This window comes from Mustela nivalis, assembly GCF_964662115.1.
Source record: "Mustela nivalis genome assembly, chromosome: 15".
NCBI lineage: Eukaryota > Metazoa > Chordata > Mammalia > Carnivora > Mustelidae > Mustela > Mustela nivalis.
In genome coordinates, this window is record NC_139034.1 from 74,507,825 (window position 1) to 74,521,224 (window position 13,400).

Consider the following 13,400-nt stretch of genomic DNA (forward strand, 5'->3'; position numbering starts at 1 on the left):
CAGTAGCTACTGGCTTCCTATCTCCTGCCTCTTCCCACCATGGTCCACATGCACTCACTTCTTGGCCCATGTTTCTGCAGAACAGCTCTGTGCCCACCCAGGAAGTCCCTTCTAAGAAAGCACCCCAACTGACTCTGCATCCTTAAATTGCTGGGAGTCAGCTCTCTCGGGATTCCTAGGAAGTGGCAAGAGTTACATGCGCAAGCGCTGTGCCACGTCACCTGGGACTCGATCCTTCATTTGCAGGGGGACAGCATCGTGCCTTTGCTGATGCTGGTCCCAGCACCCCGAAGGCTCTTTCCATGCATTTCCACCTGCTGAGATCCTGCCCATGTGTCACCAAGTTCATCTCAAATGCCTAAGTCCTTGCAAATACTCTTCCTGCCTCCGCATGTAGCCTTCTCCCATGCCGCGGAGGCAGGTCACCTTTTTCTAAACTTTGATAAAAGGTGGCCACCTTCTAGCTTATCTAATAGCCAATTTTATACGACTTTCCTTGTTCTCCTAGATCGCAGGCTCTGTCCGGATTCACCTTTGCACACTTTTTATTATTGTATGTGGCATCCTGTATGGAACTGAGGTGGTTGAAGTCAGGACAGACTAATTTATGGAAAACCTGTTGCCACACTATTGGGGTCTAGGATAGGGGGCCAGGGAAGACAGACATGGCCAATGGATCCTATCATCATAGAAACGAATGCAAACGGCAGACGACAGCTTCTGCACTGGAAGTGGTTATGGTCAGATCGTGCCCCAAGGCAATTACAGCTACGGTTGTCTAAACATCTGTCTGGCAACAGCCTTGGAGCTGGGAGGGTCTCCTCCTGTTGGAAGTGTACAACCCTAGATGACCTACCACTTTCATTTTGCAGAAGATCAGAGGGAGGCTTAATAAGACTAATTAGCCTGCCTGGAAGAACAGAGCCAGGAAGGGGCAGAATGGGACACAAAACCAGGTCTGCTCATCGCTTGCCCATTCCACCGGTGGCCCCCTTACACCTGGATGGCCCGGCAGCTCATTACATCCCTGTGGGGACAGGACAGGTGTGGCTGGGATCAAGCAACTGGCTTCTCCTGACCCTACCACCTGACATTCAAGGCGTCTACTGTGGAGGATGGGACAGAAGGCTTGACATTTCTCAGCGAAAAGGATACCCGTGGTCGGCGGGCACCTACAGCCAGACTGAGAAGGGACAGGGTGCCTGGGAAACGGGCCACACAGACCTATGGCCCTGGCTTGTGCCGTGAGATGAATTTTCCATCCCAGCAGGTGGTAAAAGGGTCTCAGACATATTGCTACACTTGGTGGTCAGTGACTCCAGGCCCAAGCAGGGCCAAGCCTGATACAATACTGATGGACCCTGTACGGTGGTACTGGGGAAAGGACGTAGAGCAGGAGGAATGCTGTCTTTGTTGCAGACAGACACCACCAAAAGACAAATCGATGCATAAACTTAGAGTCATAGAGAATGAAATTATAATGGAAATCCACAACTGGCAGAATATAAAAGTAAATAAATCTATAAGGTGGGGACAGAGACCTTTCTAGAGCATCATGATCAGTTACAGGGGTTGGGAGAATTCATGAGCCCAACTTCAAATTGTCAAAGGACACTTCTTGGAAACCACGAGTTACAGTCATTGTGGGAGAGAAGACATTTTGGCAGGGCAGGGGCTCAGAGACAAGACGACCCGGTGGCCCGAGAGTCAGCATTTCCAAGATACTCCCAAGCGACGCAGGTACCACAGATTGGGCCGCAAGGAATCAGAAAGTCAGCAGGGGAAGTGAGACGGACTGGAGGGAGGTGAGGGGTTTCTGAGAAGATATTATGTAAAAGAGGTGAAAATGTAGGAAACTAATACTTTTGCACATTATAGCAAGGTCTGGTACACATCTGTAAAAATGTATTATCCAAGTAATAGCTCTGAGCAAGAAAAAAAATAACAAACCAAAATCAATCTACCTCTAGAGCTGAAAAATGCTTTAAAATGGCCCAGTACTCTTTAAAATGATCAAATCAACCACAAAATCATCTAAATGAAAAATGCAGCCAGTGGTTAGAATCTAACCAGGAAGCCTAGGGTGCTGTTTACCTCATTTTGGTTCTTTATTTTTACTTGTTATTTCTTCCATGAATTAGAAACCTGCTTAGTACTTATTACGTTTTCCTGTTTACTATCACTTCGAGGAATCTGGACAGCAGAGGAAAATGCTGGAAGAGAATAAAGCCCCATCTCTCCTGTATTGGCCCATTCCCACTCTGTCGACCCTGCAATAGTCTGTCCCAGCCAAATACACCAGAGGACGGGAACGGTGATGTCCCGGAATAACAGGGCTGGGGCTGGGTGGAGAGGAGGTAAAACCGGCAGTGACGTCACTTCATGATTCCGCGGCCTGGATATAGTCGCTAATTACTTAAACCAAGCGGAAGGGGACACTGTCCATAGGCCAAGACACAAACCAAACGATACCATTGTTATTACAACTGTCTCCAAACTCAATGCCCCCGACACTGTATAATCTCAGATAATCCTACAATTCGGGGGAGGGGAGCATTTACGATGGAAAAGTACACACCTGTTACATTTCTAAGTTGTACCACAGTTCTCGGGTGATTCCATGTATGGCTTCGAGGGAAATTTAAGATGCGTGCAAATTAACAGAATTCTGTCTAGCATGGGCATCCTGATGGACACACGGTCTGCGAGGAAGCAAGCACCCCTGAGTGCGCTCGGAGGGACAAAACCAGCTACGGAGAACTGTCTCGGGACCCGGCCGCCCTCACTGCCCTCCGGGTCTGCACATGGGGCTGGAAATCATGAGCAGCTAGCATCTGTCACGCGACGCACTAAAGCTGCTCTCTGGGTACCATTTGAGTAGTAAGTTGAACATTTATTCTTTCATATCACAAGGGTATCATCATTACGTTACAGCCACAGTCCCCTAAATGGGTCTGGGAGAAAGAGCCGGCAGGTCTCTAAGTATTTAATGCATCTGGGAAATGGGCTGTTTCCGGGAGCTGTCTGGAATGCATGTATGTTTTTGTGACGGGCTGGTGTCCCCCGTGTATTACCCACTCACCACCCCCGCTGGCAGACCGTCAGCACCCACCACGTGCCCAGCACGTCACTTTTGGGGGACCAAAGACAAAAAGCAGCAGCCTCTGGGTGCCGTGAGATCCAGAGCCCAAACCACAAAGCTTGCTGCGAGCACTACCTTTTACGTTCTCATTTTCATTTTTAATTCTTTTTTTAATTGCGGTAAAATGCACGAACCAAAAAATGTCCCAACCCAGGTGTCCCAACACCTCAGGGGTGTGGTTCAGTGGTGTTAAGTACACTCACGGTGTAGTGCCAACACTCCCCAAGATGCTTCTCGTCCTTCGAGACTCAAACTCGGTGCCCGTTAAATACCAACTCCGCCTTCACCTCTCCCCCGGCCCCTGGCGATCGCCATCCTACTGTTGGTCTCTACCGGATCTGAGCAGGTCAGGAACCTCGTGTAAGTGGGATTGGACAGTATTTGTCCTGCTTTGTCCTCAAGCTTATTTCATTGAGCGTAACGTCCTCAAGGACCTTCCACGGGTCCTCGAGAAGGCAGTCGCCTCCTCCTAAGGCTGGATAATATTCCATGGTAGAGATGGACTACATCTGCTTATCCATTCCTACACTGATGAACCGCTTGGGCTGCTTCCATTTTTGGCGTTCGTAATGCCGCCATAAACAAAGGCGTACGGTAGATGTGGGTTGTTTAAAAATATGTAAGATGCTGTGGGAGAATTAAGGGTCTCACAGAGGCAGATGCATCAGAGCTGACTGGAAATGAGCCGGCTTTCACCAGCCAGACCACAGAAGGGCAGGGTCTCTGGAGGGGGAGGGACACTGTACGCATCCTGGGGACAGGGAGAGCAGGAGGCTTTGGAGAAGCTACAAAAGAAATACCCATGTGGGGGTGTGGGGTGTTGGCATGCTAGGAATTACGGCTGGAGGGCGCCTGGGTGACTCAGTCAGGTAAGCCTCTGCCTTCGGCTCAAGTCATGATCTCAGGGTCCTGGGCTCGAGCCCCGCATCGGGCTCTCCCTCTGCCTGTCCACCCCCTGCCCCGGCTAGTACTCTCTCTCTCTCTCTCTCTCTCTCTCTCTGAAATAAATTTTAAAAAGAATTTAAGGAATTGAGGCTGGAGAGGTAGGTGGGGAAAAAGCTTCCTCCAGTCTCGTCTATCCTGGTTCCACAGATTCTTCAAAGGGCCTGCCCTGGTGTGGGTCGAGGGACCCGGGTCCCACCGCTGCTGGACAGAAACACCAGCAAGTGCAGGTCACAAACCTCTCCTGCGTGAATCAGCCCCTGCTCCCTTGGGTTTCCTTTCACCAACTTTGGGCTCTTTTCTGCCTCCCGCTGGGGGCTCTGGCTCAAGCCCTGACTGGGTCACAGATTCCAACCTCTTCTCTGGTGGCTGAAGCCGGCCGTGCAGCTCCAGCTCCAGTGGACCTGGGGCCTCACTATGGTTCCGCCCTCCGTGTGCCCAGCCTGGGAGCTATCAGGAGGCCCCGTAAGGATCAGATCTGTGTTTCCGAAAGAAGCAGTCCACAGGTGGGAGACAGGGGAATACGGGTTACGGAAGGGCAAGTCTCCGGAAAGGGCCAGGGACGGGGGGTGGGGGGGTGCTGTAATAGAGGCTGCCATGGCGGAGGAAGAGAGGGATTTGAGAAATCCTAAGAAGTAAGGATAGGTAGGAGATAGAGAGTGAAAAGGTTAGTGATGAGGAGCGAGGGTCGACTACCAGGTCTCAGGTATGAATAATTAGTGTCCGGGGTCAGCCCACCAAGCGCCATAAGGGAGCTCACGATACGAGAACAGTCTGGTATCCCCATTCCATGGCTCATTTCCAGGACTCCCCAATAGGCTCGCTCAACCGAAATTATAGCCACAGAGGCACTAGGTGCCCCCTCCTCCCCTCCCCCCGACATGGTCACCAGGAAGCCAACAAGCAGATGCGGTGTTAAAGCTTCTGTGGAAATCTTAAAGAGGCAAGATGGTTTAAACAAACCTTTTCCTTTGATTTAATGAGTGCTGTCAGGTGCTTCAGAACCAGAGGCCCATCTAAACTGTAGGAGAAGCTAACGTTGTCAAAGACGATCGTGCCGTCTTGGGGCCAGTTGGGCGGAGGGCGGTTCTGGTACTCCCAAGGGGCTTCTTTCTCAAGGTCTGTATACTCCATCACCCTTTCCACTGAAATCATCTAAAAGACAAAGGACACCACATGGCTTAGGAACGGAGCTCTCACAAGTGTTCAGAGATTATAAATGAACTGTTGATCTTTTACACTAGCTGGCTAGGGACATCTCAGGTCTCGATATTCCCAAAGGACAGGAGGACGAGTCTGATGAGGAAACTTTGATGACTTACAAACCTGTGCACCATCTCGTAACACTTTCCCTGAGGTCTACTTCCTTCAGCACTACTTTAAAACTAAAAGAACTACAGAATTAGAGATTCTTAGAGGATGCTGGAGATTTTATTTTTCCACTTTTTTTTTAAATTTTGTTTTTTCTGAACAAAAAGTACAAGGATTTTATCAAAGAAAGGGATACTTGTGGCCAACGATCCGGAATCTGGCCACAGAACAGCCACCTGTGTTGGAGGCTGAACTGGCTAAGTCATCCAGTCTCATTTTAATGATGAGTCACTTTCTCCTCTCTCAGAAGAGCACACGGGAAAGATTTCTTGTTCATTGTTTTTCTCTTGATGAGAAGGCGCTAATACCCAAGGAGGAGATAATTTATTTACTGACTGAGGCCTCCTAACCAACCATCCTGACACCTTTGACTAGCGCACTCCAAGAAGGAGCTTATTCTACCAGAAAAAAAGGGACGCCAGCAAATTCAGGTGCACCACACGTACAAGAATAAATGCTAAAGCGGGGGGGGGGGGGTGCGCAAGGGGAGACAGATTTAATTAAACAAACAACCTCAAAACACTGAATTCTTCTTTTATCAGGAATGAGGAATTACCCATTAAGAAACAAAAATAAACAGGCCTCTAAGACATTAGCTTCTATCCTCTCCAGGGTTTCAGAAACTCCCTCCCACAGAGAGAGAGACATTTATTACATTTGAAGACAGTTTGCGGCGGATGTAAAACCTGCTGACATAGCACACAGAAGACTGAGAAAAAGATGTATATATTTTATTTTACGTTAACCTTAAACAGATGGAAGAGGGATCTAAAAAACTTGGTTAGCTACGATGTAAAAATAACAGTTTTAATATTTTACATAAGAAGCGCTTTTATGCCATTGAATGGCGGGGAGACTTGAAAAGGCTCAGAACGTTCAGATAAACATTACCATATTCTCCACTTCGGCGCTCTGCCGGACGCACCACTGGAACATCCCCATGAGGGTGAGGGCGTAGGACAACGCCAGGCCAACCTGCCCAGCATCTACAGCTGAAAGAGGAAAAAAAAAGCAGGAATAAAATTAGTTCCGCACAGGTCCTTCTGTCAGCTCACCAACAAGATTCCTCTATCATGTTTAAGTACTTTGTCTATCATGATAGCAACAGTTCTACTTTTACTATCTGATGACTGAGCCTACAGTAAAATAGAAAAGTCACAATTAATTAAGAAAGGCTATTAAATGAGTTTATTAATCCCAACAGGATTGACACACTCTTGACTGTATGCCAGCGGTGAGAAACAGCGGCATTATTGAGACCCCCAGCATGACGGTTTCAAGAATCCTGGTACCAAATTTCACTTTCTACGGCCAATGCAACCGCAGTTGGAAACCACTAAAAATAAGGCACTGGGTTCTAAGAGCCAAGGCGTTTAAATCCAAGCCATTACGCTCCCTGTCCCATTATTAAGTATTGTGAGTCAGCGTTGTTACTGTGGAATTGTTAGGGATAGTGAATGTGTGCCACACACGCCAACACCTGCTCTTCGGGTACCCACCTGGCAGGGAGGAGAGCGTTCTTTCCTGCTTAGGATCTTTCTCAACCTAGAGTACCAGGCAGGGGTGACCAAGAGAGCCAAATAACCCTAACGTGAAAACTTATAGCCCTAAATAGACAAAATGCCTAAGAGAAAACTTGGTTCTCCCCTCACAGCAACCAGACGCCACACCAGGAATGTACAGAAAATTAGCTACTACACCGGCACGGTCCTCAACCTGTTTGAAGACAGAAGGACCTCATCGGGATCCAAATGACCACTCTGTGCGGACCATGCTGCTGGATCACACCCGACCCGACACACAGCAAAGGCTTCTATGCGATTCATTAGAACTAAACAGTAATGGCATTGGACAAGGTGGCAAGAATTTAATTTAATAACTGTAAACGCAGCTATAAATTGTAGTCATACCACAAATAGTTCTTCACATCTGTACTCACTCGTTGCCAGAATCAAGGACCCGAAGGCAACAATAATGACAAAGATGGCGCAGATGGCATCCAGACGCACGGCGAACCATCGGGACGTTGTCAGGAACAAGAACCATGCCTCTGGGTTTGGAGAAGCATCATAAGTGAAAGGAAGAAGGAGAAAAAAACAGATTCACTGCTCTGAATGAGGGAGAGCATTTTGGAAGGGTGAGCTCCAGGAGATTTTTATACAACACGGACAGCAAAGTTCCACACATGAGGAACCAGAAGGTTCCAGAAAGCTAAGTTCTGACATAAGACGATGTACGGTCCAAGCAGGAATTGGTACAGTGGCTTTGTGGGAAGCAATGCATTGAAAAACTCAACCCAGAGATTATAAACAGAAACAGGGTTAATAAAAAATACATGGATAAATGCGCTCATCAGTACGTTTGTCACAGCACCAGAACTCAGCGTGAAGCTTGTCCTCATACCTGGTTTACTGTTCCTGGTTCTCTGGTAGCAGAGAGCACAGCTCCCACTTTGTTTCTAGCACCTTCCATACTTACTAGAGGGCTCTGCACACAGTGTTTATTCCTTAGGATCTGGTATCTCAGGGATCACTTTAATAAAAGTACCTACTTGCAGCCTTCAAAATGCCATCTTATCTTCAAAATACAATAAAGATTGGAAAGATGGGCCAGGATTTTATAAACTTAGAGGAAACTCTGAAATTTTTAATAGCAAAAAACCTCACAGATGCAAAATAATACATACAAAGTGGTAGCAAATCTGATCATCAGGAAACTGATTTCCTCAGCAAATCCTGTCACCCCGCAGGCTCTGAAAATAAGAACTGGCAAACTACAGTCTATGGGCCAAGAATGGCCCACAACCTGCTGTTGTAAATAAAGTTTTATTTAAACACAGCCATAGCCATTTGCTTAAGGACTCTCTTTGCCTGTGTTCCTGTTAGAATAGTGATGTTGAAGAGCTATAATAGACAATGAAGTACAAAAAGTTGAAAACATTTACTATCCAGGTCTTTACAAAATAATTGACTGACCCCTGCCCTAAAAGGACAGAAAGCCACAGGGCGTGGAAGGACAATGCAAGGCCCTCAGAGGGTGGGGGGTGGGGTGAGGGGAAGCGGTGTTGTCCCAGCAGAATGGGGACACACACAGGAGATTCTGAGGAATCGTGGCCTAGAGGAGGGGACAAAGACATGCTGAGGAAGGGTGAGGGTCTGGACCAGGGGGAGACTGAGAGAGAGGAACTGACCACCAAGGACAAGAGAGGGAGCCTATCCCATTCTCTGAAACCATTTCCAGTAACTTACAGACCTGAATGCAAATCCTGGTGAGCATCGAACAGTTCCTGGAACCTCTCCTCAGCTTTATACGCCCGGATGGTCCAGAGTCCCTGGAGAGAGGACGACAAGTGGGAGAACACCGGACTCCGTGCTGGGGAAGCAGAGACAGACAGTCGGTGAGGCCGGATGTGGGGAAACCGGCTGCCTCCCGTGCTCTGTGGCTACCTGAACCCCCAAACCCAGAGCTCTGCCACGACGGCTGCCTGGGGAAGACTGGACGGTGACGCCTCCTGGAGACGAACAAACACGTCAACCCTCAAACTCCTGGTCACACCATTGCATTAAAGACCTGAAAAGCAAGTTTCTCTTTGAACCGATCTTTGACCAAATTCAAGTCCTTGCTAGATTTGAATAACTGAATTCCTTCTTTGCTAACTCATTTGTCAAGGTCTTCCTCACACCCGGCCCCTCCCCATAACACTTCCCTAACAGCCCTCTGGGGGAAATTCTGTCTAGTAATTTTTGAGTCACCAACGTTCTTACATTTAATTCTGCTACAGTACTCACCACACCGAATTATGAACGCCTGTCTGTGCGCCCATGTCCACTACTGGACTATTAACGAAGGGCCAGGATAAGTCAGCACATCCCTGAAACTGTGACAGGTGAGGGATGTGTGCAGGGACTGGTCAGGCAGCCATTCTCCCTGCATTCCCGGGTATCTCCCTGTGTCTGCTCCTGCGCCAAGAGTCTCTTTCTGGAATAACAGAGAACCTGGGTATTGTACTGCCCTTGTGCCCGCAGGGCCTGGGCGGCCATGGCACCTATGAAGAGTCTTGACTTTGGTTGGAGGCGTCTGCCCTGATGGACACCTGGTGTTCAGAGGTCGCCATGGGACACTAACATTGATCACTCTTTCAGAACCTGACCGTGGCCTTAGTGGCCACTCTCTTCTGAATAATTTCATGTGGGTTTGAGGCCTGATGTCATCCGACCAGTCGTTCATCGCCCTGCCACCCTCTTTAGGAGCACTGTATGTGGACACCAGGTCTGGTCCCTGCCTCTCAGGGAAGACGTGGGCTGCAGGCTGATGGGCACCAGGAATGAGGCCATGACTAGCTATTGTCAGGGGCAGGGCTGCGAGCCTGGGGCCTCTCTCTGGGACGAGTAACACCTTGCGCTTTATCGGCAGGTAACACTCACTTACCACTTCGTTAGCTGTGCACATCCTAGAGGAGAGCCTTAGTAAAATCCCAGGCCAATCAAAGATCACTTATCTCATGGGAGGCTGCAGAGGTTTTATGAAATGATGGGGAGAAACAACCGAGGGGAAAACGCAAACTTATTTTGGAGCCTGACTGCTGAGCCTGGCATCCGGAGGTGTCTCTGTGTGAGCTCAGTCAACACCTCTGTGCACGTGGCACTGCAGGTATGGGCGGGGGGTTGGGGGGAGGGTGCTGGGTACAGACGCAGGACCTCCTCTGACAGCTCAGTGACCAAGGCTCCTCAAGCAAGGAAAGAGCAGGTTCTCCGTGAGACAGTGCGGTTTAGAGAAGATGGGACGTGCTGGGCTGTGGACCTCTTTGCTGACTGGGATAGTGACAGATAAGGGCCCTTGCCTGGGATGCTGTTTTAAGGAAAAAAACCTTCTCTGAACCAAGGCATGAGCTAACATCTCCCCTTGTATCTACTTTAGGCAAAAGAGCCTTAAGTGAACTCAGCGGTGGTTTGGGCCATCCTGTTGTGGGCTTCTGATCTAGGATCCACACCACTCTCTCTCTTCCTTATACCAAGGAACCTTTGGCCTTCCAGTATTTTAACTTTCATTAAATCTGTACTTTTAAGACAGTCATATGAACATAAGGGGCCAAGTCCATGTTTTAAGTAAGAAAGGCTGGGAATTCCGAACAGGCCTTTTCTGGCACTCCCTAGCAAATCCCCAGAACAAAGTGAGGAAATAGGGCGCTCAGGAGAGCTCCGGGCCTACCAAGAAAAGTACCAAAAGTCCAGCTCCAGAAAGCACAGAGAACTCACTAGAACCATGTCCTCATTTCCTGAACAAATGCTGGGACATACACAGTTTTAGCACAGACATTTGTGAGAAGGAGGGAGATGTGGCCTTTCTCTCAGGCAGAGTCCTTGAACGAAATGCTTCCCCACCGGCCATCCCCACTGGCCTCCCTCATCAGGAGATCAAGGCTGTGGTTGATTTTTCTCTGGAAAGGTTTCAGGTCAGGGTCGACTTCAGAAATCAGGGGCCATCCCGGCCTTGAACACCAGGGAACCCAGAGACCACAGCACCAACTTTACCTTAGAACCAAGAGTTACGAGTGGTACAGCAGGGTTCTCTCCCCGGGAACAGCGGTCCTGTCTCTTTCACACCCCACTTAGGACAGAGTGGGTTGCCAGGTTGAGTGAACTGGAGAGTTTGCAATGAAAATTAACCAGCTCCACAGAGGGAGAGTGCTACGGCTCTGGGACATTCCCTTGCCCAGCAGAACCCCTGTCTCCCCACAGCGACTGAGCCGGCAATCCTGAAGTAGAGTTCTACGACACCTGTGGCGTTAGACAAATGCAACCCGGCCTTTCACGACACTGATGACTGCGACACTGATGACTGCGTGTCCCATGACCCTGAGGACTCTCTGGGACACACCCTACAAGGACGGCAAACCCTCCCCAGGAGGGAGAGGGCAGGGACCCGCCTCAAGGACCTGGCCTCCAGCCCGGCTGTAGGTTATCAGCTAGGTTGGGTGAAGCCTGCTGGCTGTTCTTAATTTCCTCACGTTCAAGGTTCTAGCCCCTTTCCACGTGGCCAAGAAGCACTTTACAACCATCAACACAAACAACCCTCACGAGAGCCCCAGAGGGCAGGTGCTATGATATCCTTGACAGAGGGCAAAGTACAAAGTAGGCAGAGGGATTAAGAACATTGGCCAACCCCAGTGGTAGAGGTGGGGGTCGGACCCAGCTCTCATTCCTGAAGCTGCTCTTCTTCAACTGCCACAGGGTCTCAGAGGGACAATAATCAGGTTAAATCAAGATGCCAACATATAACTAAATGTATATTTCTCCAGACTTTGTAGTTCAAGTTTAGAAAACCCCAAGAATCGTACTTAGTGCATATCCGGTAGCCTACCCTTTACTGTAGGTCTTACCAGGCACCTTCGGTTGAACAAAGCCCCTGGAAATCCAGCATGAGAACTAACAGCAGCAGACTCGGGCAGCTATGGTCTGAAACCTAGGACACAGGGTTAGCCCTCCCTGGCGATGCCCACAGCAGACATTGCTGGTCAATCACAGTACCCTTACACATGGAACTGGGATGCGGCTTCCTAACTCAGGCATGGCCAAATGATGAGAGCTGGCTAGAAAGACGCAAGCAAGCAGGGTCCTGGTTTTATGCACGTAGCCTAGGGCTACCAGGCTCATTTTTGCAAAAACGGGAAACCATTACGATCGGCTACAAATGAACCATTCAATTGGTTTCAGTTCTGGGCCTGAGGTTTCAGAGGCAGCTAGGCAGCACGATCTGAAAGTCATCTGCGAATGTCAGCAGTCCTTTCAAAGCCCGCAGGGGAAGCAGATTTATGCCCGGTAGCCGTAGCAATCAGGTATCCACCTTTTAGCCTCCTTTTTGCTGGTGGATCCAGCAGTGGCCACAAGAAATACTATCACTTACCTCTTAGAGAAAATAAAAGAATTGTTATTTATGGCACAACCCGCAACCCAGATAGATGACAACAAATGGTTCTAATCAAATGGCCGCCAGCATTTGGTCATCTGGGTGTGCGAAGGAAGGAATATATGTCCTTAATGTTGGGGGTGTGGGAATAGTCCACATTATTTCCAAATATCCTACAGGGTCCATGCTAACGTTCTCAAAACCTCCAGATCAAGCTCTGGGCAAATCCTATACTGTTCCTTGACAAAGGCTCAGGGGATCCCCTTCTTATTCCAGACACCCCGTCTGAATAAACCCGAGACCTCCTTCGGAACAAGTCTGATGTTGACAGACTCCATGTCACGAGTGGCCTCCAATCATAAATGTCTGAACCTTGTTGTTTACACGGAGGATTGCATGGAGCTCATTATTTATTCCTTCTGCCATTTCCACGTCCCGCCACGGTAGCATCGCCACGGTAGCATCGCCTCAGCCCGCTGGCCCGCACATCTGGACAACACTGCCTCACCACCCCAAGGAAACCCCTTACAAAACCACACCTCACAGCTTAGCTGGTTCTCCGAGGACTAAAAAATTTGTCTACAGTTTTTATGAAATCAATGCCCATTATCCTTTATGCAAATACTTATGATATTATTAACCAGGGCCATTAAGCATCCAACTCGAATTCCGCACAGGTCATGGTCTCAGGGTCATGAGATTGAGCCCCACGTCAGGCTCCGCACTCAGTGTGGAGCTTGCCTGGGATTCTGTCTTTCTCTCTGCCCCTCTGCTGCCCTGCACATGCTCTAAAGCAAAACGAAATTTATTAAAAAATAAACACGCATACATCATAACAACAACAACAACAACAAAACCACTTTATGCTGACGAACTAGTATTTTTCCACTTGGTGGATCCAAGAACCATGAGACCCAATGCTTCTCTTTTTAGCTTGACTTTCAGAAAGATCAGTTGGTATTAACACACAGTAACTATCCACAGTTGAATTTTCTGATACAAACATCTTCCTTCTTCATATTTAGGACTTTATACCCCT

At 48.7% G+C, this 13,400-nt stretch overlaps 1 protein-coding gene across 4 annotated transcripts in view; it reads right to left on the reverse strand.

The window, feature by feature from the left end:
- Window positions 1-13,400, reverse strand: part of ABCC4 (ATP binding cassette subfamily C member 4 (PEL blood group)) — a 246,336-nt gene that overhangs the window by 44,759 nt on the left and 188,177 nt on the right. For all 4 annotated transcript variants that reach the window (XM_082700685.1, XM_082700688.1, XM_082700687.1 and 1 more), the window contains exons 22-25: window positions 8,708-8,827; window positions 7,395-7,505; window positions 6,347-6,447; window positions 5,048-5,239 (exon numbers count right to left, since the gene is read on the reverse strand). In XM_082700685.1, the coding sequence (XP_082556811.1) occupies window positions 5,048-5,239; window positions 6,347-6,447; window positions 7,395-7,505; window positions 8,708-8,827 (524 nt within the window). The remainder of the gene's footprint in view (window positions 1-5,047; window positions 5,240-6,346; window positions 6,448-7,394; window positions 7,506-8,707; window positions 8,828-13,400) is intronic.